The 26,284-nt window shown below is 34.3% G+C and overlaps 1 protein-coding gene and 1 long non-coding RNA gene across 2 annotated transcripts in view; both read right to left on the bottom strand.

Moving 5' to 3' along the window:
* Positions 1-1,759: 1,759 nt before the first annotated feature.
* LOC136026303 (uncharacterized) lies at positions 1,760-6,038 on the bottom strand. Its single transcript, XR_010617259.1, has 3 exons — positions 5,985-6,038; positions 3,547-3,672; positions 1,760-2,851 (listed from the first exon to the last, which is right to left on the bottom strand). It is a non-coding gene; the product is annotated as an uncharacterized LOC136026303 (long non-coding RNA).
* Positions 6,039-16,019: 9,981 nt separating this feature from the next.
* The window catches only part of LOC136026302 (monocarboxylate transporter 10-like), a 30,665-nt gene continuing 20,400 nt past the window's right edge, over positions 16,020-26,284 (bottom strand). The window contains exons 6-8 of the mRNA XM_065702717.1: positions 25,872-26,097; positions 24,914-25,033; positions 16,020-20,707 (exon numbers count right to left, since the gene is read on the bottom strand). Coding sequence (XP_065558789.1) covers positions 20,526-20,707; positions 24,914-25,033; positions 25,872-26,097 — 528 coding nt within the window. The 3' untranslated portion in view covers positions 16,020-20,525. The remainder of the gene's footprint in view (positions 20,708-24,913; positions 25,034-25,871; positions 26,098-26,284) is intronic.

Raw genomic sequence — 26,284 nt, 5'->3', positions numbered from 1 at the left:
GATTAGCAATCACCATCAACAAAGCTCAAGGGCAATCATTAGAATCATGAGGTATAGATCTGAATACAGATTGTTTTCCCATGGACAATTATATGTTGCATGTTCAAGAGTCGGTAAACCTGACAATCTATTTATATGCAAAGACAATGGGACAGCAAAGAATGTTGTATATTCGCAAGTTTTACGTAGTTAAAACCATATATATATATATATCTATATTCACAGGTGGGACATAGGGACACAACTACAATGGCGCGTAACTATTATGGCGCGTAACGACTTACGCGCGCGGGGGGGCTTGGGGGGGGGCGCGAAGCGCCCCCACCAACTAGGTGTTGGGGTGGCGCGAAGCGCCACCCCAACAGCTAGTATATATATATATATATCTATATATATAAAAATAAGTTGTCTGTCTGTGTGTCTGTCTGTCTGTCAGGTGACGTCATGTTTCTGTGTTGACTGACGTCATCAAGTTAGTTGTCGTCATTTTTGCTACGACGGTGACGTCATTAACGGTATTTAAGACATTTGTTCACGGAAAAATGTTTAATTGTAAAATGACTGAAGAACCTACAATGGCAACAGCCGAGGAAGCTGCTCAAAGAGTTTATGCCAAAAAACTTGCTGCTGATAGAGAAAGTAAGAAAAGAAAGCGTTCCGAGGAATCACAAGAACAGCAAGAAAACAGGCTTGCGGCTAAAGAACGCAAAACCGCGCAGTTAGATGAAAATCCACCTGGACAGCGAGAGTCAAAACATATCAAAACTGAAAATGATAGCGATGGTGATTGGGTATGGGATTTTGACTTGGATAAGGTCATCAATGCCTACCAGATTTAAGTTAAAAAAACAAAGGTTCGTCGATATGTACTTCATAGTGACGCTGAAAAATAAAGAAGAAAAAGAAAACTGAAAAAAGAAAAAAGGTAAAAAACTAAAAAAAAACTAAAAAGAAAAAAACACTCAAAGAGAAATTACAGACCGGGACACAAATGACGACCGAGACAGAGGGAATATAAGTGACGACCGGGAACCTCAAAGAGAAATTACAGACTGGGACACCCGGACACAAATCACGACCGGGACACAGGGAATATAAATGACGACCGGGACACAGGGACACAACTACAACGGGGACGCCGGGGGCACAGGCGGGATATATAAATGACGACCGGGACACAGGGATTGTTCGAATAGAAATTACAAACTGGGACACCGGGACACAAATGACGACCGGGACACAGGGAATATAAATTACGACCAGGACAAAGGGACACATCATTAGAATAATGAGGTATAGATCTGAATACGGATTGTTTTTCCCATGGACAATTATATGTTGCATGTTCAAGAGTCAGTAAACCTGACAATCTATTTATATGCACAGACAATGGGACAGTGAAGAATGTTGTATATTCGCATGTTTTACGTAGTTAAAAACATATATTTATATATATCTCTATTCACAGGTGGGACACAGGGACACAACTACAATGGCGCGTAACTAATATGGCGCGTAACGACTTACACGCGCGGGGGGGCTTGGGGGGGGCGCGAAGCGCCCCACCAACTAGGTGTTGGAGTGGCGCGAAGCGCCACCCCAACAGCTAGTATATATATATATATATATATATATATATATATATATATATATATATATATATATATTCGTTATATATATATATATATATATATATATATATATATATATATATATATATATATATATATATATAAAAATTAGCCAAAAATTGGATTTTCTCAAAAATTAGCCACATGGTAAAGATGAATTCTATAATTGTTTAGTTCATTCAGGTTTTTTGCAATGTGTTAATATTTGTGATTTGGTAAAATTTATAATATTTAGTTTACCTATTGTTGCTAAAGGGAGGGATATATTAACAGGATAAGCTTGTTTTGGTTTTACTTGGTTGTTTTACATTTGCTGTTTTTTTTTTTCATAGGCATGTATTTTGGGGGTGATACCTGACCCGGGAATGCCATGGATATTCTGTGGTAGCCACAACACTGTGCTGGGTAGAGAATTTAGAGTGGCGAAACCCTATATAGGCCAGTGTATTCTCCTGATGAGCCCTTATGTTGGGTGTTGCCTCTGAATTATTTGTCTATATTATTTTTTCTATTGTTTGGTAAATGACGACTTATACTTATTGACGACATGACTGTCTGTCCATGGATTATTCTTTATGGTTGATTGTGTGTGGCTATGCTGTTTGACCTATGTGATTGTATGGATGAGTAGGGTTAAGGCCTCATTCAAGCGCTGGTCTATATTAATCATTAATTTAGGAAAACAGTCTTCCTTTTCTCCTTCTGTCTCCTTTTTTTTTTTTTTTTTTTTTTTTTTTTTTTTTTTTTTTTTTTTTTTTTTTTTTTTTTTTTTTTTTTTTTTTTTTTTTTTTTTGTGTGTGTTTGTGCTGTAGCATTGGTGATTTCTCTTTTCATGATATATATATATATATATATATATATATATATATATATATATATACATAGGAACGTTACATATTGCAATTTTGTTTCCTGAATTCAAGAATTTAATTCAACTTGATCAAAAAATGTAACCACCTGCACCATAATCTAAACAGTTGGACATATAGTATTTTCTTCTATCTATGATTATTCTTTATGGTTTCCAACTGATAGGTCATTTGTTTGTAAGGGAGAATCATACTTCAATGCTGGTAGAGTATTAAACAATTTGTCTTACAAAAATAAGTCATGTGGACATACCTCTGTTTATGTAATCAGGATCATACACACCAACAACAGATGGACACTCTAGGTCTACATGTAGAGCAGTATTTATAGCATGAACACCAGCATCAGTCCTAAGATATCAAAGATATATATTAGAAATGTACAATGTTAAATTTACCCCTATTGGAGGGGAAGGGCAATTCTCCCTATCCATATTTACAGACAGTACCATGTGGAATTGTCAAATTAGCAAAGGAATACCAAACAAAATTACCAAATATGTTACTAGGCATTTTATTTTCACAAGAGAAACACATCAGGAGAATGAGAGCTCAAGAAGCATACCTATATCCCTGGGATGTAGATGAGTCCTGCCAAATACTTGTCTAAAGACACCCCACTAAACAAATTTGTGCCAAAAATCTACTTTCTCTAGTGTTTTTGGAGTTACCTTTTAGACATCATCCCTCGGGAAAAAAACCTTGAATATAACTACCTAAAACCTACACCAGTGGGTGCTTACAGCCAAAAGAAGGGCTGCCATCCAAAAATTTTTTAAAAAGATCAGATTCTTCTGACTTACTCAATTGGAAATTAGGATCTGTCAGTTGGACTTTAATTGACTTTGAGGAAGCGGGTCTTGAACTTAAAATATTATAATAGCTCAAGTGACTGCAAAGTATGCTACAGTCTTTGGATTCAAAACCAACCAATGGCAGATCTGTCTTATTGTTTGAGATTTACCCCTTTTATTCAAAGCATGGCAGTTCCTTGGGAGTAGGCTTTAAACAAGAGTTGAAGTTGACACAAAAAAAAGAATCAATACCTGCTAGAAGTGTACAACTTTGGGGTCCCAAAGTGAATAGAAAGTCCATTTTCAATTTCTTCTTGAACTGTTTTTACAATTCTTCCATCTGCATAAAACTGCTTCTTTTTCTGAGATTGGATACCACTGTAATTGAAAGATAAAAGCTAATACCTATAGCATAAGTCTGTTGCAATATGGAATGCAAGTGTTATTTATTTATTCCCAGACCCAAATATAAGAGGAATTGAGGGGCAGGTGGAAAACACTTCCTTTTCAACAATTGTAATCCACCTCAAATTATATCTAGCCCACTTATTTCTAGGTTTTGTTTTTGGGCAAGATTGAATATCTGAAAAGGTAACACTGCCTTTTCAACTATATTAATTCTAAAAAAAAAATGTTTGTGATTGTTTCTCATCAACACCAACTAAAATAAATTTGAACAAAAGTAACAACAACAAAAATTGACATACTTTCGTATATAGTTAAGGGCTATATGCAGCCCTACTATGGGGTGGGGGAAGGTCTGAGACAGATTTATAACAGCAGCAATTATTAGGCCATATTTATAGAGAACATTGAATGAAAAATATAAGGGTGTATTTCTTTCTGTTTTTACTGAATTCAGCCCTAAAATAAACTATTAAATAGATGCAAGATTTCAAAAGTGACATACAGTCACAGTGAGCACGTTATAAAACTAAATTCCTTTTTTAATTCTCTTTCAAAATATAATAATCACCCCCCCCCCCCTATGGTTTTAGGAATAGGATGAGTTCTCTATTCTCTGAATTCTTTATTACTTTGATCTAGTCAGACCTTACCTGAACTCCAATATCCAGCAAGATAAGGTGGTAATGAACCTTCTGTAGATAATCTTAATGGTAGTGTTTCTAGGTTATGATATGATGTCCCAATTCAGCTTCTATTCAGTGTTGGCCCAGTCTTGATTGACTCCTTTCTTGAAGGCTTCTAGGGTCTGAGACAGGACAGTGGCTTCAGACAGGCTGTTCCACAGTGGGATAGAACAATCTGAGAATAATTGCTTCTACTCTTGCTTGATGCAGTCAGGGGCCTGCAGCTTCTTAGTGCATTATCTTATGGTGGTTGAGAAGAACAGGGAAAAAGCATGATTTAAGAACAGTGGTATAACTTCATCAAAATCTGGGGGGAGGAAGAAAGTTGGAGCCAATTTTCAAAAATCCAGTGAGAATGACAGTTAAAAACAAAAAAAGAAGCCATTTGATACAATAAAGGTACAATTCAGTACTATAAAAGTACTTTAAACCAAGGTCTGGGAGGGACAGTTGCCCTCCCTGTCCTATAGCAAATTAGGCCCCTGCTTAAGAGGTCATTTTCTTGCAACCTATGAGTTGTTATTATGTTTCCTCTTTTTCTGTGGTATATTAAAGTAGGTAGCTTGTGTGAATTGAGAGATTCCTTTTAGGATTTGTCTTACAATGCAGAGATAAGCTTTGTCACCCTTCTTTGAACACTCTCAAGCTTCATATCCATTTTATAGTGAGGAGAAGTTAGGATCATGCACAATTCTAGATCAGGATGGACCATAGCTTTAAATAGTTTAATAATTAAAAATAACTTCCTGGTGGCAAATTTTCACTTTATGAACCCAGAGGCATGGTTTGCTTTAAAAACTTGAGCATGTATGCAGCAGTAAAACTTCAACTCATCAACAATGACCCCCAGGTTCTTCTCCTTAGTGACTGTCTCAAGCTGAGCATCTTCTATGAAATATGAATGATTTGGATTGTTTCCAAAATTGTTTTACCACTTTTCACTTTTATAACATAAATATTTTAAAAGTCACAAAGATCAGGACCCTCCAGAGGGAGAAAGAGTGGAGGTAGTTAGGCTACTTCAAAATACCTTCCTAGGATATACTTTAGTATGTAGAACCATCCCTAGAAGTTTCTCTTTCATAACCTAATCCCTTTTGTTTCATTTTCCAAAGCACTTTCTAATATAGCAAAATGTAGCTAAACTAGAATTTTACCCATTAAGGGTTCAAAATGGATGTTGCCCTAGAAGTACTTAATGAATTTGAAGAGAGCATAATTAAGATATCAAATAATGTATTCACTTTTTTCTAGGCAAGTTATGTGAATGCATAAATACTTACCAACCAAGTTATAGCCTATAATCTGCAAATAATCCTCAACATTTCTTGTTTGTCATTCAATTAATTTGAAGAAAATGAATAAAATTTAAAACTTAGGGTTTAAATTCGACCATAAGGGGGTCAGAGGTAAAGTGAAGTGTTTCTAAAAAACAATTGGCTATTAGAATTTCTTCTAAAAAAGCCTAGGCTAGCTTAGTTTTCAGAATCTTATGGTGTTTCCGTCTGAGGGGGTAATACAGCTAAAATAGAACCTAAAATTCCACCTAAAAAGGTGAAAAATATAGGTGTAAATTCAACTCGTTCCTGAATCTTGTACCAATATAAGAAAGTCTCAGCAAATATCGTTGAACCACCATACTTGAACTTTGAAAAATACCTAGAATAATGCCATCTATAAAGATTATTTACGGCGTTTCTATCATCTCTAAAAAACTGTCGGCCCTCATTTATTCAAACGAATTTTTTTGGGACAGAATATGGCATACGTACAAGAAATGCACGGGAACATAATTATGTGCTAGTACTTAGTTTGAGCAAAGAAAAAATTCTTTTTGTTTTTATTCATTTTCACGTGTAAAACTTTCTATTTAGTCGTTACAATTTGCTCTGGACATTTTATCTGCTGTTGTAAACAAACTTACCTTTGTGACATACCTGACACCCAACGCTGACTCATTTAGAGGATTCATTTACGCATGTTTGTGTAATTAAAACCAAATCCAACACTGTCGACATCAGGCATGAAACTTTACACAAACTAAAATTGTGTGAAAACGACAAGAATTTGAAATGACAGTAAATAAAAGATAAACAGTTTGGGAATTTTTTTCAATTTATACTGAGTATTAACTCATTGTAGCACCAAGCCACCCGATGCCAACAAACCTACGCAAGCTCCCCTCCATCCGAATTCATTCTAAGCCTCCCTCCTTGAACCCTCCTAGGAAGATCTCATTTTCCTTAAATCATTCTGTACGACATCCTCCCACCCCAACAGGGACGACCTGTTTTCTGTTTAGCCCTAGCAAGACCGGACCGACTAGGTAAGGGTTCCTCTCTTGTTATATATATATATATATATATATATATATATATATATATATATATATATATATATATATATATATATATATATATATATATATATATTTATATATATATAAATAGATACGGGAGACCAACGGCTACGCGACAGACATTTGTATATTGATTTTCAGTGTCACTTGTCTGCTATCGGAGCCTGTTATTTCTGTGAAGCAACAAGTTGCTTTAAATCATCCTCCACTTTTTGTACTTTCATGTAAAATTTGGCATAGTTGTTTGTGTACCGCAATTTTTTTCCAGGAAATCCATGGATTACAAGAAACTAAGAGAAATTCCATATTTTAAAGAATGTTCCGGGTGTCCTTTGACAGCTTCATTGGGGTCTAAAAAGCAAATTTTGTTATGTTAATGTCAGATAAAATCACGGTCAGGTGTCTGTGATGGATATGCCGCTATATTGATTTTGTGATAAATTTGTCCAGCTACTTCGAAGCGGAAAACATTACTACTATTGATGGTTCGATCGTCGCTTACGTTGAATAAAGCTAAAGAAAAACCTGAGTTCAAGCTTTTTAATACTTTGTAAAATTCTTTAGATAGCAAGTGATATGTTGTCGTATGCCCAACCAATTTATTTGGGATTAGTGGATGTGACGATCAAATTCGACCAAGCAGACAACAACCTCCAAATAAATCCCTTTTGTTGCCTACTTTTCAAGCGAGAAAACGGAGGATTTCAAAGTGAATACATGCAACGTTAAAGGGTCCAGTGACTTGTAATTAACACTGGCACTGTTGACGGCACCTTTGTAGGTTGTTACTGGGTTTTGCACATTATTTTTTGGTGTCGAAGATTGCGATGCCACTGTTCTTCTAACATAAAAGTTCTTTCTTTTTCACTTTTTTTTTAGTCGTTCCGATTCTCACTGTCGCTTGTTTTTTAACAGCATAATTCTTTGCTCTTCATTGCCATTTTTGATACTCGCTTTCAGGTTTCTGATAACCCTACAATTCTTTGTTTTTCACTTTCATTTCTAACATGTTGCTTGCATTTCTCGTTGCCGTTTATCTTCTAACTGCATGTTTGTTTGTTTTCGCTGTCGTATATCTTCTAACCACATATTTTTTTGTTCTTTATATACATTTTTAATTCTTTCTGATCCTCATTGTCAGATTTTCATAACCACATATTTTTTTTGTACTTCAATTTTATTTTTGACTCGTTGTAATTGTTATTTTTGCAATAATTCTAACTAAATATTTGTTGGTTCTTTATTTTCATTTATCTCCGCTTCAGACATTTTTTCAATGTCATTTGCCTTGGCTGCTCTAATTGGTCTAGTCACTTTTGATGGTCTAGGTTGTACATTTTCACCCGTACACTTACATTTCTCAGGTTGTTCTCTTCAGTTTTTCTCATTTGATAGTCCAGCTTTCTCATTTTGAGCTTACGTTTTTGCCCTCTTTTGTCCTTTTTAGTTCTCATTTTGAAATTACTTGAATTATTTTTTGTCCTCAAATATTGTGAAACTGGTGATTTACTCGAGTCTTCACTTTCAATAAATGTAATTAGTAAACCAATCAATCTATCCCGATTCATTGTTGATATCCGATAGATTTCATTGATTTTTACCTGGGAAATTATCCCTCTCCTAATAATAACAACTAATAATAACAACGCGTACTGAAATAGTCTAGAATAGGCTATTTCAAATATAGGCTATTGTCGAAATAAAAATGTTCATTTTGATGCCATTGCGGGCCTTTTCATCAACGATTGGGCCAAATTGTTCAAATCACCCTTTATCCAGTCCTGAGCCCTAGATTGCTGGTCAAAAAGGAAAATCGTTGGCAATCTGTCATTCTTCATCCGCAGAATATGCTTCGGTCATCTCAGCTTTTCTCTTTTTATAGCATCAGGAACTGGAATTACACCACACTTTTCGTACAGCCGACTGTTTGGAATGTTTTCTACTTTTATATTAATATTTTCCCAAGATGTCAATATATTTGTCTCATTTAATTCCACTTCAGCTCATTGCTATTCTCTCTATTAGTTCAGATTTTTTTAGAAGTATTGGATTGTTTACGTACATCTGAATGTGACAGTGATCACTGATCAGATGAATTTAAGTTTTGTTTTTGTATGAAATCCACAATACACACATCTAAGCAGCAGGATCAAAATAAAAAATATCATTCACCCAGGGTTTCGGCACATATAAAAGCTCCTCCCGTTTCCTTTGGCTAAGCGTTTCATTGTATATGTCTCAGTAGCTCGAGCAACTTTGAAAAACGATGCGAACCTGTATCATTTATAATTACGAAAGCCAAAGGATGAGTCGGCGAATTGGTTTGTTATTGACGCATCTCACAGGTATGGCTTATGACTTGACTGATTGGCGGGTCCAGGATATCTAAAAGGAGGGGGGGGGGTTGATTGAATTTTAGCAAATACGGAAACATCCAGCGCTAACTTCTGATCAAGGTTGCAACAGAGATATGCCGGAATTTCATAAATAGTGGGAGAGGGATCCGCGAAATGGCGGGACTATTTGAAATTTTTCACGACATATTTTACCGTAAAGAGGCAACCTAATGTTTTTAGCATATATTGTCTTTTAGTTTTCATATTAATATGTGGTTTTAGATAGTAAATATTGCGCCCTGGAGTGCAAAATTTCATTCTTCTTGGTAAGGAAAAATGTTTCTTGAATTTTCCCTCTTTTATACTCTTTCTTTGGGCCATAGAATGCTTCTCGAAATTTAATGTAGGACCTTTGTTTTGCTTCTAATAACTTGTGGAAAAGCTGTATCCAAAAAATACCAAACGACTATTAAGAACTGTTTGTCGTGAAATTCTTAATGAATTTTCAGAAAATTGAAGGACATCACAAGAATTGTATTTGTATCACAAAATGAGCATAAAGTAATGCTTGTTGTTATTACTGACGTAAATATTCTGCTACGAATTTGCAAATTGCGTGCTTCTCATTGCTTTTCATTGCATTACTTCTCAAAAGAAAGCATTTTCTATTATGACTCGTTAAGGATCGTTAAGGATTATGAATCGTTAACATTTTTTTCATTATCTTTCCAGTTTCAGGTTACGTGCAAATTTGGTAGAAAACTTGGAATGTTTCAAAATTTTATTAAGATTGTTTAAAATTATCCATTCATTCTAATTTACCATGTTTATTTTCGGTTGCTAGACAAATTATTGTTTTCTCCAGGGCAAGTTTGTAGCCAAAAAGAGGGGGTATTGGAGGGGAAGGGCGTAGTAGTTTAAATTTTTGATTTATCCTTGTTTTAGAAAAAGGGAACAATTTTTAAAGCTATTATTTGATTATCTCCTTAATGAGCTCCTCAGTAGGCTACTACAAAATATATTAAAAATTAAACCAATATCAATAAACAAATGTGAAAAAAGGAAGTGACTAAATTTAAGTTAGCTACAAATCTGCATTCATGCCGACCACACTATTTACCTTTGGGAAAACATTGATAAAACTACGGAACTGAAATATCAATGCGAAGTGCCAAACTTCCAAATCAAATGTCATCACATTATTGCATGGTTCAAATAAAGCTTTTTTTTTGTTTTTATCCTTATAAATTCATTTTTTTTCCTTTCCATTCTCAAACCGATGTTATATTTACCTCTCGAATTATTACAGCCAGACCAACTATTTTTCTTTTTTATCTCTTCAACATATTGTATTCTCCTTTACCTCCTAGACGCTCGATTCGTCTCATTTCTTTTCCTGTCCTCCAGGCTCTGAATACAGATACTACACTTGTGCTACCCATTAAATAATCTAATATCGCTTATTTTTCTCTTGGTTTAAATGATCTCTGGAGAGCTGCATCGCGGTCCAGCTTTGTCTAATGGTTGAGACATGAGATGATCGTAATATGTAGATAGGGGAGAGAGAACAGGCTCGTCACATTTTTGCTTTTTGGCACCAGCAAATTTTTGTTTAACTGCAACTGAATCGATTTTTTTCCGATTATCTAGAATGATATCTCTGCTATAATTATTACTTTTGTAGAATTTCGTTACCTTCACCTCTCTCTTTGCACTTACCGTTTTCCTATGACCTATTTTTGTCGGGACCTGCCTCAGAAAGGGGGTAGGTACAGACACGGCTGGGAAAACTCTGTACATAATTTTTTCCCATACTCAGGAGTGGGTAACATTTTATTTTGCTTCTATTTTAGATATATAGCAAAATTCGGTAGTAAAAAGGTGATAAAGGGTCGAAAACTCAAACCTTCTAGTGAAGGTTCTGGATGCTGCCCAGGTTTACCCCAAACGTCATTGCTGAGGCAATCCAAGCAGTACCCCACTAATTGTTAGACATAGTAGTTTCAACTTTATTTCTTTAATATTAACGTGGGAAATGTCATCCACACCTGGAAAAACAAACTTCAGGCTGCTGCTTAACTTCTTCCTCGTAAACTTGACCTTGACCTCATTCTTCTCTGTCTCGAGCACAAGTCCGACATAGTAGATGAACGAGTTTTTGCTCTCAAACTTAATTAAAACAAAATCCTCTGGAAGCACTGTACCTCGATCAACAGGCTCTTCTTCCACATTTAAAGTCTTGACTCGTCCGAATCACTTTCATCCTGATAATGTGTTACTGCTGGTTCTGAATTGGATTCGTTTTCTTCCAGAATAGGTTTCAAAGACTTCTTGGGTTTTCTTGCTGACCTTTTACCCTTTCCTAATATAGCTCTTTCTTCCTTTGTTCTCTTCCTCGTTTCTTTCTCCTTTAGCTTGTCTTACTTTGATTTTCAGCTACTTCAATCGCGTCCTTTTCAGGAGTATCCGTGAGTATCTTTGAAGCCCCTTTCTTGCGGCCTTCACCGTTGGTCTTGCAAGGTGGAGCTCTCGAATATGGTCTAACGTCTTCAGGGAGAAAATGTGGAACATTTTCAGTTGTTGATCCAAGAGATAAGGTGGATGTTTGGTATGTATCTACATTTCCGTGACCTGTAGTTGAAGGCCGTTGCAGTATATCACTCACAGAGAGTCGGGGCTCACAGTTCCCACTACTGATGATGAAAGCTGCTCTGGTGTGTCATTAACTCATGCAGCATAGAATCCTTCGTTGCTAAATTCAGTTGCACTGAAAGGCCATATACAAAGTTTAGAGAAAGCAGATGTTCTGCACCGTAAAAGCAACTGGATATACCTTACCAGCTAACTGACCTATGTGGGTAATATGCAGTCACTGACAGATCTTTTTATTGTTGCTTTCAGGGGACCATATGTGACAACGGCTAGTGGCTCGAGTCGATGGCTGCAGTGAGGGGGAATGAAAGTATAACAATACCACTCTCCCTTGCAAACATAATAAGCTCAGGCAAACGTGGCTTTCATGATTATCTAGTAGCAGTAGTACAGGGTCTACCTTAGTGTACCTTGCATGATTTTGAAATGCTTGATAGTCTCCATGGAAGTGCTAACTGGCAACCGTCCTCTTGTATGGGCTAGACCCAAACTGTCAACAGGGGAGCTCCAAAGAGGAAGTGTGGCTTGTATATTTTTCGCAGGATGACAAACACGGGTGAGACTGTTCCACCGATGACGTTAATAAAACAACAGACAGACATAAGTTCGCCTCACTCAGTTAATGCTGCCTGTCCGACACGTTTGACACCGGTTCCAGCAATAACTTTTGAGCTACCCTCGACAGTCGTAATACCTGTATAGCTTATGATCCATATATGTTCTCCAGTAAATTTGAATTTTTTAAAAACAAGCGATAGGTTGTCTTGAAACTTTGTCACAATTGAACAGTTAAAGCTTGAATTTTTTGCAAGACAGCAGTTTTCTAGCTTTCTCAGTAATGGGGCTGGATGATGCTTCACATAATTCTGTATCCAGCTGCAACCTACTATGTGATTCCTCTCTTAAGTTTCAGGAATGGTCAGCTTCAACTTGACGGCATATTCGCAGGCAAATTTTTGAAATTGGGCGTTTGTTAAGACAAAGTGTATCTGCGACGATTTTAAGAGGTAGCATTCAAGAGCAGCGTCTTGCTAATTTGTAAAGAACGTGCGGGAAGGCAATATCTCATTTCTTGCTCCAATGTTAGGAATCTCTTTTTCTGATATTGTTGCGGCTCTGTCTGGAAGACACATTCTTCTAGCGGTGGCGGCGACATTGTCACAGAGTGTTAACCGTGGTATTTTGAATGTTACATATACACTTCTGAACTTTTTTTTTCTACAAGTACAGCTCTGCAGCTGAAATAATTTAGCCTGAAACAGGGGGTGTTTCGCGTTTTGGCTTTTAAGTTCGAACCATGTGTGAAAGAAAAGAGACTGGGTTGACAAGTAGGACAAGTTTACAGGACTTAAAACCAAAAAACTCCTTTTATAAAGGCTTCTTAAAAAATAGAGAACATATTTTGATTTAACATAAAGTACTGGGGACAGGTCTGGACGTGTATGAGCCGGTCCTGATCATTTTTTTCCAAACCTGTCTCCAGTGCCATTTTAAGAATTAAATTTGGAGCTCTCAAACTTTTGATCAGGTCTTTGGTCCAGAACATGATATCCTCAATGCTCTAATATCTACAAGAAAATCAATGACGGCGTAACTGGTTTCTGAATTAAAAAACAAGGTTCTAATATATTCCGTGAAACTTACTTTCATGCAAAAAAAATGACACTTAGCTCCGTTCTCTGTGAATGCTTGACTACAACTTTGGGTTATTTTTTTTTGAAGAAGATTCAAAGTTCTAAAGAAACGGCGCGCAGTTTAAAATTCAGGAATGGGGTTTGTAAATTACCTTAGGACTTGGAGTCACAAGCTCTTGCCTTATACCGGCTTATTGGATTACTATTCTGCTGAATAATTTATATAGTACAAAATGTACCATTGATTGGTAAGAAAAAAAAACACTTTTTATAAACCAAATATTCCAAATTCCTATTTTTACCACTCAAACAGATAAGTTAAACTGACTTAAATCACTTTTTTTTAACACTTCATTTATTAATTGCTACCCTAAAATCCAATTATTGTACTTGCTTGGATAAATAAATGTTTGTTGTTGCATAAAACTTGTCTGACCAGCTACATATTTATGCATGTTAGTGAAGAATGTTGTGTGTAGGCTAATATGTTAGCAGCATGAGAATCTTACTCTTTTCTTAGAGGTCATTAGAAATATTGGTAAAATTCTAGTTAAGTGACTTCTTGCTATCTCAGAAAGGGTTTAGGTTAGGAAAATTAAACTTTCAGGGATGGGTCTACAGGCTAAGGTATATCCTGGGAAGGTATTTTAAATTACCCACCTCCACTCCCTCTTCTCCCTCTAGAGGGCCTTGAAATTTGCCTACATGACAGGTTTACATGACTACATGATTACAGGTCTTCATGACTGAAACCTTTTGAAATTTTGACAAAGCAACATTTTACCTTAATTTTCAGTTAATAGTTGCTTTTTCTCTGCTTTTAGTTCTTAGAATGCAATTCCTGTTATTTGAATAGAATTTTGAGCCATATCAATGTTTTTTTACAAAATTTAGGAAATGCATTTGCATATCTTTAAAACCTTATAAAATGGAATTGACACAAAGTTATGAAGCTGAAAACAATTTTGTTGTACTTCAATTAAGCAGAAGATTTATTTTTTAAGGTTTTACTTTTATAACACACATATTTTTAAAGGTCATCAAAGGTCAGGGCCCTCTAGAGAGAGAAGGAGTAGAGGTAGTTGCTTCAAAATACCTTCCCAGGACACACTTTAGTCTGTAGATTCATCCCTGAAAGTTTCATCTTTTTAACATAAATCTTTTCTGAGATAGCAAGAAGTCAATTAACTAGAATTTTACCAAAATATTCAGGCAGCATAGGCCACATATGAATAAACAAATGTCTTATCACTTAATGGAAAACTGAGGTTGATCCTTTGCTACATGAGTTATGTTTTCTTGTATCCAAAGACAGGGCAGTAGCTGGAAAACACTAGTACCCATGAATTTTATAGATGATCTAAAATTTTTAATTTTTGGTGGCAGGGAAAATCAGTAAAAAAAAAAAAATGTCATTGGCAATGAACAAAAGTTAACAATGGTATTATCAATTGCTAAAACCTTTATGCTAAGAAAACAGAAGTCAAATTGGATAAACTGGGACATATCTTTTGTTGATGCTACATGTATCCCATATTTAGCTCTTATGGTGTTTAAAATCTTTAGTTTCTTTCTAAAAGCCATTTCTTCTTTTTATCACTCAGGGAGATTGTCAGGAATTGAATACATACATGCACATGCTATGTGAAAATACACACATGTTTCAAAATTATTTACACACCAAGTAGCCTAATGCCAAGCCATTTTTTGTTAGGCAAACAAAGCTATAGGAACCCATACTTGGTGGTCATTATTTCTATTTGACAAGTACAGGCATGATAAAACAAAATGCCACATAGATTTTTGGAATACCATTTTTGAGTGAAGAGTTCAATTAACTAAACTTGTATTTCTTTACAAAAATCTCATCTATAACCTCTGAAAGTGAAATCTTTGTGATGTTCAAAAGAAAATTAAGCTTGGTATTCTAAAATTATTCCTAGCAAACAACAAAGTTGACCATGCTGCACAGAAAATTGTTGGTTTCAGCTTTCTCTTGATTTTTGCCACAACAAAATACAATTTGTTTGTTCAATTAATTAAAACATTTTTTTATCTCAATTATTTCAAAAGTGCCATGTTTAATATCCTAGATATAATAACAAAGTTGACCACACTGGACAAAAAATTGTTGATTTCAGTGTTCTCTTGATTCTTGCCACATCAAAATTCAATTTATTTGTTTTATTAATTAAAACATTCTTTTTCCCTCAATTATTTCACAAGTGTCATAATTCTTGTATTGTCTGGCTTAAAAATAAGTTGTTACTATATTATTATTGGTATATTGCTGTTTTATCATTGTTAATATTATAATTGTTTATTATAGTAATTCCTATGTAAACTTAATGCCTTATCACCAAAATCATCAAATCACCAGTTTTGTCAATTAGCAAAAATTTAAGGAGGGTAAAAAGTATTTCTAGATCTAGGATGGGTACATTTGTTGTTCTTTTTTAGTTTTGTCGATGAAAATACCAAAGAAAAAGACATTTTTTAACAGAAAACATCCCCCCAAATAGGTATTTTTCAAATGTAGAGGATGAGCCTAGGGGTCAAATGTCCCTTGACCCTCTCCCCCAATTAATACTACTCCTGAAAACAGCACTGGTATCCCACAAGGTACCCTAATGATATTTCATATTACAAGATTGAAGCAGAGCATATATATTTAAGGCAAAAATAGGTAAAAACATGTTAAAGAGACAAAAACATGCACAACAAGTAAAGTGGGAAATCTGATAAAAACTATATGGTATTATAAGAACGTATTTATAAAAATACAGAATATAGTATGAATATTTAAATATATTTCAAAATAAAATTATCCATGGGATTTGACAAGAGATCATAAAAGTTCAGTAACATCACAAATATTGACACTTTGTGATACCAAACTGTAAGTAAGGAGTAGCCTATGCTAATGGTAGCTGAAAATCCCAAAAAGAGCTTTGATAAGAATAATCAGCAAAGTAATAGACAGCAAATTACTTGAACATCTATGGTGATTTGAAATCTCAAAAATCATTAACTTTGAGATTACCCAGCAAAAACTTAGGAGCCCAAGAAAAGTTGTTTTATTTTCAGAAAAGGGGGAAAACGATCCGAAAAAGTAAGGTAGTCTTGATAAAAATTGACTATTAAATTGAAAATTCCATTGGACCCTATTGCATAAGTTTGAAGCCTCTATCTACAAGAATACAAGATTTTGCATATTTTTTGAAGTGGATGATCATAGGTGCATGTTTTTTGTTTCTTCGCCAAGGGTGATTGTGTCAAACAAATTGTCCTAGACTGCTGGGGAAAAAACTCATTTGGATGTAAAATTAAATTTGTGTGTTCTTTTCAGTAGCAAAAATTATTGTGCCACAGCAAAGTGGCGTTTTTAACCATTTTGCAGCACAAAACAGGAATTGCACCACAACTCGTAGATGGCAAAAATGCTATTGAGTGAAAATTCCGAGATTTTTAGTTGGTTCATATTTCTCCAAAACTATACAAATATACAGTACTTTCCCATTATAGAGGTTATACTATTATGTGGTGGCATATTCGTTCCCTAAGATACATATATGTAAAGTGTGTATAATTACGCATCAAATATTAAGGAAGAGGGCTGACAGACTTTTGTTTAGGCAGGGGGGGGGGGGTGGCTGTTACAGGAAGTATTGAAAGTTTTTTTTTTCTGCCCAAGTTTCTTAGCTTTGAGTGAATATTTTAGAAATATTGAATATTCGTATGCTGTAGAAATATTTAAGTGTCAAATATGCATACCTGCACAAAAGGGATAGACATTGGGGGAATCACAAACATCCCAAGGAAATTTCCTCAGGGGGTAAGTGCTTCCATTATATTCACTTTTACCATGGTGCAAAAGGGGATATTTACTATTTTACAGATATACTTTTAGTATCTTCTTGTTTCTCAGGGGGGGGGGTATTGAACCACTGCCCCCTGCTCCTCTCAGCATCTATGGAGGATATCCCAATAGCAAATGTCTGTTTGACAAAATCCCCAAGAAAATTTTAAAATACTACTTCTACTACTAAGAACTCACTACAGCACCAAGGCACTGGAGGCCAACACTTCTATGGACACTCCTCCCCCATCTCAATCTATTTAAACCTTTAATCTTTAAATTCGCCAAAGATATTCCTATTTCCTTGACACATTACTAACAATATCCTTCCACCCCGTTCAGGGATGACTTACTGTTTGTTTGTTCCTAGATGGCAGGACAACAAGGATTATTTTTGGCAATCTGTCATCCTTTATCTACAGAACATGTCCTAGCCATTTCAAATTTTCTTTCATTATAGATCTAGGAAGTGGGATTGAACCAGATTCCTTAATATTAGTTTTGGTATTTCAGCCCCCCCCCTGAAAAAAATAATTTACAGAATGCCCTATATTAGGGGTCATTTTCATTCCTACCCATTACTATATGGATATTACATTTGAATGTGAAAAATGGGGATTGAAGAAGAGAGTGGTAGCCTCCCTTTTATTTAAGACAGCCTTGGTTCAAACAGGGTCATAGTTCCAAACTGTAACTGAAGAGCCACTGTTGTCAATGGAAAGGGTAACTAGTTTTAAAGTACCTCATCATAAGTTATTAGTGAATTAATATTTGCACAATTTTAAGAAAATGGGTTAAACTTTCTTGTCAAAGGGTGTGATCTTGATTAAGCAACAAAAATCAACATGTATGTTGTATCAACATGTAATTTTCATCAAAAGAAGGAATGACATTCATATGTTTTTGTGTTTATTTCCATTGCAATGGTCATAATTAACCACTAGTATCAGATTATTGAAAGAGATTTAAGTCAAATGAGACAAACTATTGATACCAATGCATCTTTGCAGCTCTTTTTTGTTGGGTAAGTGATATTATTTAGTTCTTTTATTGTTTTATACAATTTAGAATTTGCATATAAAATGCTTCAAATCCCATTGAAAAGTATAATATCCTAGTTTCAAAGGTCATAATTTCACGCAGTTAGCCATTCACAACTTATATAAGTGCTGTCCACAGAAAATAAACTTTATTATAATCTGTTCATCCAGGAAGAATTGTTAGTAGTATTTATTTTTATATGGACAATTTTGGAGGAAATTATTGATGGATTTTATGCTTAAAATGGAAAATTTGTTGATGAAAAATAAACTTCCAATTTTTTTCATTTAAGAAATAAATATTGAAGCCTGTTGTATTTTTCCATTTTGTATTACGGTCTAGTATTTGAGAAATAAATATGGACAACTTTTGTATTTTCCCGTTTTGTATACAGTTTTGATGCTGAATAATACACTTAATTTTGGCTTGTGCTGCTCACAATTATATCTGGTTTGAGCCATAAATGCTGAAATGTTTTATTGAGGTTGTTGACAATCTCTTCTACATCTTATGAAGCCAGTGCACATCTCTAAATGACAACAGTACACAGAGACCCATTAAATTAACCTTAGAAACAGAGTAGATTTCTTTTTAATTCCTAATTCGTGGTGCCAGGTATAATTAGATATCTAATTTGTCACTACTCTTTTGTCTACTGATTTTTTAGATGACCACTGAATCTTCTTTTGGAATAGTCAATAGAGAAACTCCTAGTATGACTTCCTCAGGAAGATCATTCCAGGTCAAAGTGCAACAATCATAGATCATGAATAGTTTAGAAACTCCCTATAACTGTGGCCACAGTGATGCTGCTGTACCCAAGTGAGGGTATATTTTATTATTGTTATCATATTTTTCAAGAGAGTTACAAAGATTTCTTAATGAATCACTGTTGAATGATTCTAATTGAAGGTGTAGATTTAGGTTATAGATGACAAGGGATAAGAGACTTTGATTTTGGTCACAAGATTTCATTGTTCTCAAGCAAGAGGATATATCTCATTCTCGGTTGCAAACTTTATTGAGAAATTTGCTAAGATTCCTGTAAGGGATCTCTAGCTCATAATTCTACTAGAAAAGACATATTTAGAATATAGGGGGCAGAGAGGATAAGACAAAAGAGGAAGAGAAAATATGCCTCTAGTTTGTGTAACATTATAAGTCTTGCATAATTTGATATACAATATGCTAAAATTAAGCCATATTATGCACCTACAGGCTGTAATTTTCTAGATTTATTGTTATCCTTCTTCTGGAACAAAACGGTTATGCCTGAAACACAACATAGTCACTCCAAAAAGCCAATATTTATGGTGGCTGGTGTTTCTCCTTGATGTCGAAGTCACACTTGTACTGCAGAGGTAGACAATTGAAAGGGTAAGAAATGGGCACGAAAGCCAGCACTATCAGCTAATTTGTCTCAAAATCAACAATCATTATCAATATCTAATTGACATTATCAATAAATATTGAAATCAATTGATAGATATTGATGTTATCAGATATTTATACCAAATGTCTAATTGACACTCAAACTCAATATCAACACTAATTTATTTAGCTTCACAACCTTTGCAAGCAATATAATTTCTTCACTAGCGTAATTTTTCTATCTCATGAGTGTCATGAACGCCTTGTTGGTTGCTGCTATCATGCTTTAACAATTGAGCTTTCTTTCGTATTGTTCCAACTCTTACTATTACTCCTTGTATTAAAGGGTCAACTCCTAACAAAGAAGTATTTATTAAAAATTTGTGGAAATATGTTAATATAGTAGAATACTTAAAGTATGGACCTTAAAGTGTAAAAAAATTAAAACAACTGCTTAAAATTTGAAAAAAGTACAAAAATGTAATTCAAAATGGTAAAATACAAAGACTTCCTTATTTATTTTTTAAATGAAGAAATTAACCAGTTTGTTTTTCATCTACAAATTCTTAAACTTCAAGCTCAAAATTCATCAATATTTTCCTCCAAAATTGTTCCAAATAAAAACCAAATACCAATAACAATTCTGTTAGGTCGCAGAAACACAATTATTAGGAAAATTTGTCCTAAAATTTGTCTGTTAGAACAGCAGAAATAGAACCAAGGAATGTGCCAATTGTGTTTATATTGCAAGACAGGAGTTTCGTATTTGTAGGTATACCCTCATTTGTCAAGCGTAATATTTTGTAAGACTTCAGTAATACTTTCAACAATCACAGAATAGGTGGCTGTACTGATTAATATCATCAACTTTACTTTTGAGTTTTGCGTTCACGAATCATGGATCTTTGGAAATGGATTACTTAAGGTCCGAACAAGGCTCCTAGGCACAGTACTTGCAGTCCTTACGACTGATTTTAGAATAACTGGAAACTCGGAGGATGGTTTTTTCACGTCATCTATTGTCCCAAGACTTGGAATTCCAATGTTCCATGATTTTGGTTGTTCAAGATCTGAAATAAAAAAAGAGCTCTTATGAGTGGAAAGTTCATTTGCTAGATGCCTTCAATAGATCTAAACTTCAAATATATTTAGGCTATAGTTTTCCAAAGGCCTTTTCATATCGACATTATTGGGCACTTTTTAGCCTAGAAAGGAGCATAACGCTCTGAAATACAAATGTTGCTTGACTACTAGCCTTTCTTTCAGCAAGGATACCCATCTTTCATAGATGTACCCCTTTAAATAGGTTACAAGATTTTTTGTCAAATATATTGCGTATATATATATATATATATATATCTATATATATAAAAATAAGTTGTCTGTCTGTGGATGGATGGATGGATGGGTCAGGTGACGTCACCTGAAAAAACTGGATCAGGTGACGTCAAAACTGAAAAAACTAAAAAAGGCAAAAACTACAAAAAAACTAAAAACTAATAAAAAAAATAAAAAAGCTAAAAAACTAAAAAAACTAAAAAAAGGCAAAAACTACAAAAAAAACTAAAAAAAAAAACTGAAAAAACTAAAAAAAGGCAAAAACTACAAAAAAAAACTAAAAACTAATAAAAAAAGTAAAAAAGCTAAAAAACTAAAAAAACTAAAAAAAACAAAAAAAGGTAAAAAACTAAAAAAAATAAAAAATAAAAAAAAACTAAAAAAAAGGAAAAAACTGAAAAATAAGCTAAAATAAAGGTAAAAACCAATAAAAAACTAAAAAAAAAGGAAAAAACTAATAAATGACGACACTCAAAGAGAAAGCGACCAGGACAAAAGGAATGTTCGATTAGCAATCAACAAAGCACCGGGACACAGGGAGTATAAATGACGACCAGGACATAAGTAAAAAAAAAAAAACTATCTATATATATAAAAATAAGTTGTCTGTGGATCTGTGGATCGTGGATCAGGTGACGTCACCTGAAAAAACTGGATCAGGTGACGTCAAAACTGAAAAAACTAAAAAAAGGCAAAAACTACAAAAAAAACTAAAAACTAATAAAAAAAATAAAAAAGCTAAAAAACTAAAAAACTAAAAAAAGGCAAAAACTACAAAAAAAAACTAAAAACTAATAAAAAAGCTAAAAAACTAAAAAAACTAAAAAAAGGCAAAAACTACAAAAAAACTAAAAACTAATAAAAAAATAAAAAAGCTAAAAAACTAAAAAAACTAAAAAAACTAAAAAAAGGTAAAAAACTAAAAAAACTAAAAACTAAAAAAAAAACTAAAAAAGGTAAAAACTAAAAGAACTAAAAAAGAAAAAAATAAATGACGACACTCAAAGAGAAAGCGACCAGGACAAAAGGAATGTTCGATTAGCAATCAACAAAGCACCGGGACACAGGGAGTATAAATGACGACCAGGACACAAGTAAAAAAAAAAATTAACAAAACTAAAAAGAAGGTAAAAACTACAAAAAAACTAAAAAGAAAAAAAACTAAAAACTAATAAAAAAACTAAAAAATCTAAAAATCTAAATAAACTAAAAAAGAAAAAAAAGGAAAAAAATAAAGGAGAAAAACAAAACTAAAAAACGAATGTATATACAGACCGGTACACCGGGATACAAATGACGACCGGGACACAGGGAATATAAATAACGACCGGGACACAGGGACACAACTACAACGGGGACACCGGGGGAAACAGGGGGATATAAATGACGACCGGGACAAAAAAACTAAAAAGAAATAAAAACTAAAAACTAATAAAAAAAACTAAAAAATCTAAAAATCTAAATAAGCTAAAAAAGAAAAAAAAAGGAAAAAAATAAAGGAGAAAAACAAAACTAAAAAACGAATGTATATACAGACCGGGACACCGGGATACAAATGATGACCGGGACCCGGGACACAGGGAATATAAATGACGACCGGGACACAGGGACACAACTACAACGGGGACACCGGGGGAAACAGGGGGATGTAAATGACGACCAGGACACCGGGACAGGGAATGGTCGATTAGCAATCACCATCAACAAAGCTCAAGGGCAATCATTAGAATCATGAGGTATAGATCTGAATACAGATTGTTTTCCCATGGACCATTATATGTTGCATGTTCAAGAGTCGGTAAACCTGACAATCTATTTATATGCAAAGACAATGGGACAGCAAAGAATGTTGTATATTCGCAAGTTTTACGTAGTTAAAACCATATATATATATATATATCTATATTCACAGGTGGGACATAGGGACACAACTACAATGGCGCGTAACTATTATGGCGCGTAACGACTTACGCGCGCGGGGGGGCTTGGGGGGGCGCGAAGCGCCCCCACCAACTAGGTGTTGGGGTGGCGCGAAGCGCCACCCCAACAGCTAGTATATATATATATATATATATATATATATATATATATATATATATATATATATATATATATATATATATATATATATATATATATATATATATATATATATATATATATATATATATACACAATATATGTACACATATTTAAGGAAAATTTAAAAAGGGGGGGGGGGACAAAATGTATTTTCTAAAATTTAGGGTGGAAAAATTTCCTTTTTTTAATCAACAAAAATACCTAAAAAGAAGGTTTTTTGATAAAAATACCAAAAAATATATTTTTCAAAATCGTGGGCAAGGCATATATCTAGGGAATGGAGCTGTAGTAAGGGTGGCAGGTGTTTTCACCCCTCAATTGGTACCCCTGATGTAACATATCAGGTAATCATATAGAAAGGCTACAATTGATTACATTCTATATCCATTTAAAATATCCTGCCCACTAGATACTTACTTGCATCTCTAGGTTGATCTTTGAAACACAGAAAAAAGGTTAAATATATATTTTAATGAAATTATACTCAAGGTAATAATAGTTTAGTTCATTACGTAAGTTTGTCGACTAAATATTTGATATTAAGGAAGGCGCTGCCGCTTTGAACTCTAAATAACATAAGTACACTTTCCATTAAATTTTGTTAAGAAGAAAACCCGTTACTCCGAAAATAATCCTGTTCCCTTCTGCGACGTGCAAGCATTGAAAAAGCGAACAGAACCATTTTTTTTAAATACGATAGTCATATAGATTTTAAACAATTTTTGATTGACAAAATTGAAACATCGGTCATTTTATTCTGGTTTCTAATAGCTACATTAAGCCGTAGAATATTTATTTGACTCTCCTGTCTCAAACGGTATGGGAGTCAAATTCCATGCATGCTTAAATTCCCCAAGTAACCGTGGTAGATATGATTTTCACTTCGTTAATACGACTTTCATTGGTATCTTGTCATATCCTTGAAAAGGCAAATTTTATTTTTTTAGTCCTGGAATTTTTCTTTCGGTTTTATTATAACAATTATAAATAATTCGAACCATCTGTGAGTAGGCTAAATTCAATCATAATAAGAGAGATATATATTTGGAACACAGTTACTAATGCTACTACCAACAACTCACCGCAGCACAAGCTGCCAGCACTGCTACGCACGCTCCTTCTTCGTCCCAATCTATTCAAAGTCTTCCTCTTTACACCCTCCCAGGAAGTTCCCATTTCCCTTAAATCTTTCTTTATGACATCTTCCCACCCCAACCGCGGACGACCTGCTTTCCGTTTTGTCTTTGACGGTTGGCCGAAAAGGACGATCTTAGGCAATCTGTCATCCTTCATCCGCAGAACGTGCCCAAGCCATCTCAACCTTTCTCTCATTATAGCCCTAGAAAGCGGGATTGATGCAAGGATCTGAAAACCCTAAGAGAATACGAGTATTCTCTTATTGATATTATAGTAGTAATGATAGTCATATAAAATACGAATAAACACAGACTAGAGAAATACAAAGCGAAAAGAAACTAAAAGGTAAAAACCTGACAGAACTAGCTGAAAACCGTCAAAAAAGACATAAAATAGCTAAAAATTCGGAATATCAGAATCGGACAGCCCCTTTTGTAGTGAGGCTATGCTACAGTTATATCTGAATCACTGAAATTTGTACAGTTTTCTATTTAGATACCTCAGTGGTAAACAAAAGTAAAAATATCTAATACCCAAATCATGCTGCACAAAGTGCTCGAATATCCTTTTTAAGATAAAATGAAAACAATCCAGATAAAGATAAAATAGAAGGAATGAAGTTGACCGAGTGCACCTTGGCCATTGCTTTGAGGTTATAGTTAATCGCATTAGCTCCCATTTATGTACTTCCAGTCTAAAGCTGAAGCTTATGGACTTACCAAATTGCTGTTCCTTTTTAATATGAGCAAACGTTAGGATTGCAGCACCGAAAAGTGAGGGGATTCCTGCCACTAAAAAAGCTGTTACATAAGAGTTGTTAAGTGCTGAGTATATATGACCTGCAATACAAAAGTATAATAGATTAATTTATTGATACAAGTTGGCAATGCTGCGCAAACTGATAAATAGAGCGAACAGAGCCAGCAAATAAATATAAAATTTCTAAAATTAAAAAAACTGCGACGATTTAAGATTCTAGATTTTTAAAGAATAGTGATTTTAAATCGCACAAGATTCTGAAATCACATAACCGTTTAAGGCCAATATAAGCGAAGAAATGAATTTCGGATATTTGATAGATATTAATGGTACAAAGCGATCAACCTATGATGGATTAAATAAAAAAAACTAGTTTTTTTTATTAAAACTTTAAAACTTTAAAGAGCGACATTAAAACTTTAAACGAACAGAAATTACTCCGTGTATGAAAGGGACTGTTCCCTTCTCCACGCCCTGCTCTTTACGCTAAAGTTTGACTCTTTCTCTCAATTCTACTTTATTGAACAGTAAGAAACTTACTGTTTCTCTTGTGCATTTAATTGCAAATCTTTCCTGTAAAAAAATACTCCAAGCTCTTAGACTTAGCTGGTATTTTCTTATATAATATATTTATGCTGTAACTATAAATTTTTTCTCATTTTAGCATCTATTTTGTATATAGATATTTGCCTTGTAGTTTCAAATAGCCAAAAAATGAATTTTTGGGAACAATTGCTAAAGTGAGGTTAAAAAATGTTCTGGTTTATACAAGGACATTTTTTAACTCCTAATTTGAAAATTTTTACCAAAACCAAAACTGTTCCATTTAAGTTCATTTCCCAAACTTTACAGTATGGAATATAAGATTAAAAAAAAGAAAACTGAAAAAGAAAGAAAAAGAAGAAGAAAAAGACTTACCGGCAATAGGAGGTCCAATCATAACAGGTATTGCCTTTAGTCCAAGCAGAAACCCGATGCCTTGAGTAGCCCCATGGGGCCCGCAAATATCAAAAGCTAATGTTCCAAACAAGCAAATAAAGCATCCATCAAACAGACCAAGACTTAATGAAGTCACAATGAGCCAACTGAATGATGCAGCAAAACTCATGCACATCATAGAAAGGCCCATGAAAACCATCGCAATCTGCAAATTAAAAAGAATTTCTTTAAAAGAAATAATTTACTGAAACCTTTTGTTGTCTGTTGGCAAATGGACAGAGTTGCCACCCATTGTAATAGTGTACCAATTGTGGTACTTTTTATGGGCAGCGATGCATGTCTTATTGGCTATCATACGTACTTATTCTGGCACATTGAATTTTTATTTGACA

The sequence above is a fragment of the Artemia franciscana genome, chromosome 4 (assembly GCF_032884065.1).
Source record: "Artemia franciscana chromosome 4, ASM3288406v1, whole genome shotgun sequence".
NCBI classification, from domain to species: Eukaryota; Metazoa; Arthropoda; class Branchiopoda; order Anostraca; family Artemiidae; genus Artemia; species Artemia franciscana.
This window is presented reverse-complemented; position numbering and strand designations above follow the sequence as displayed.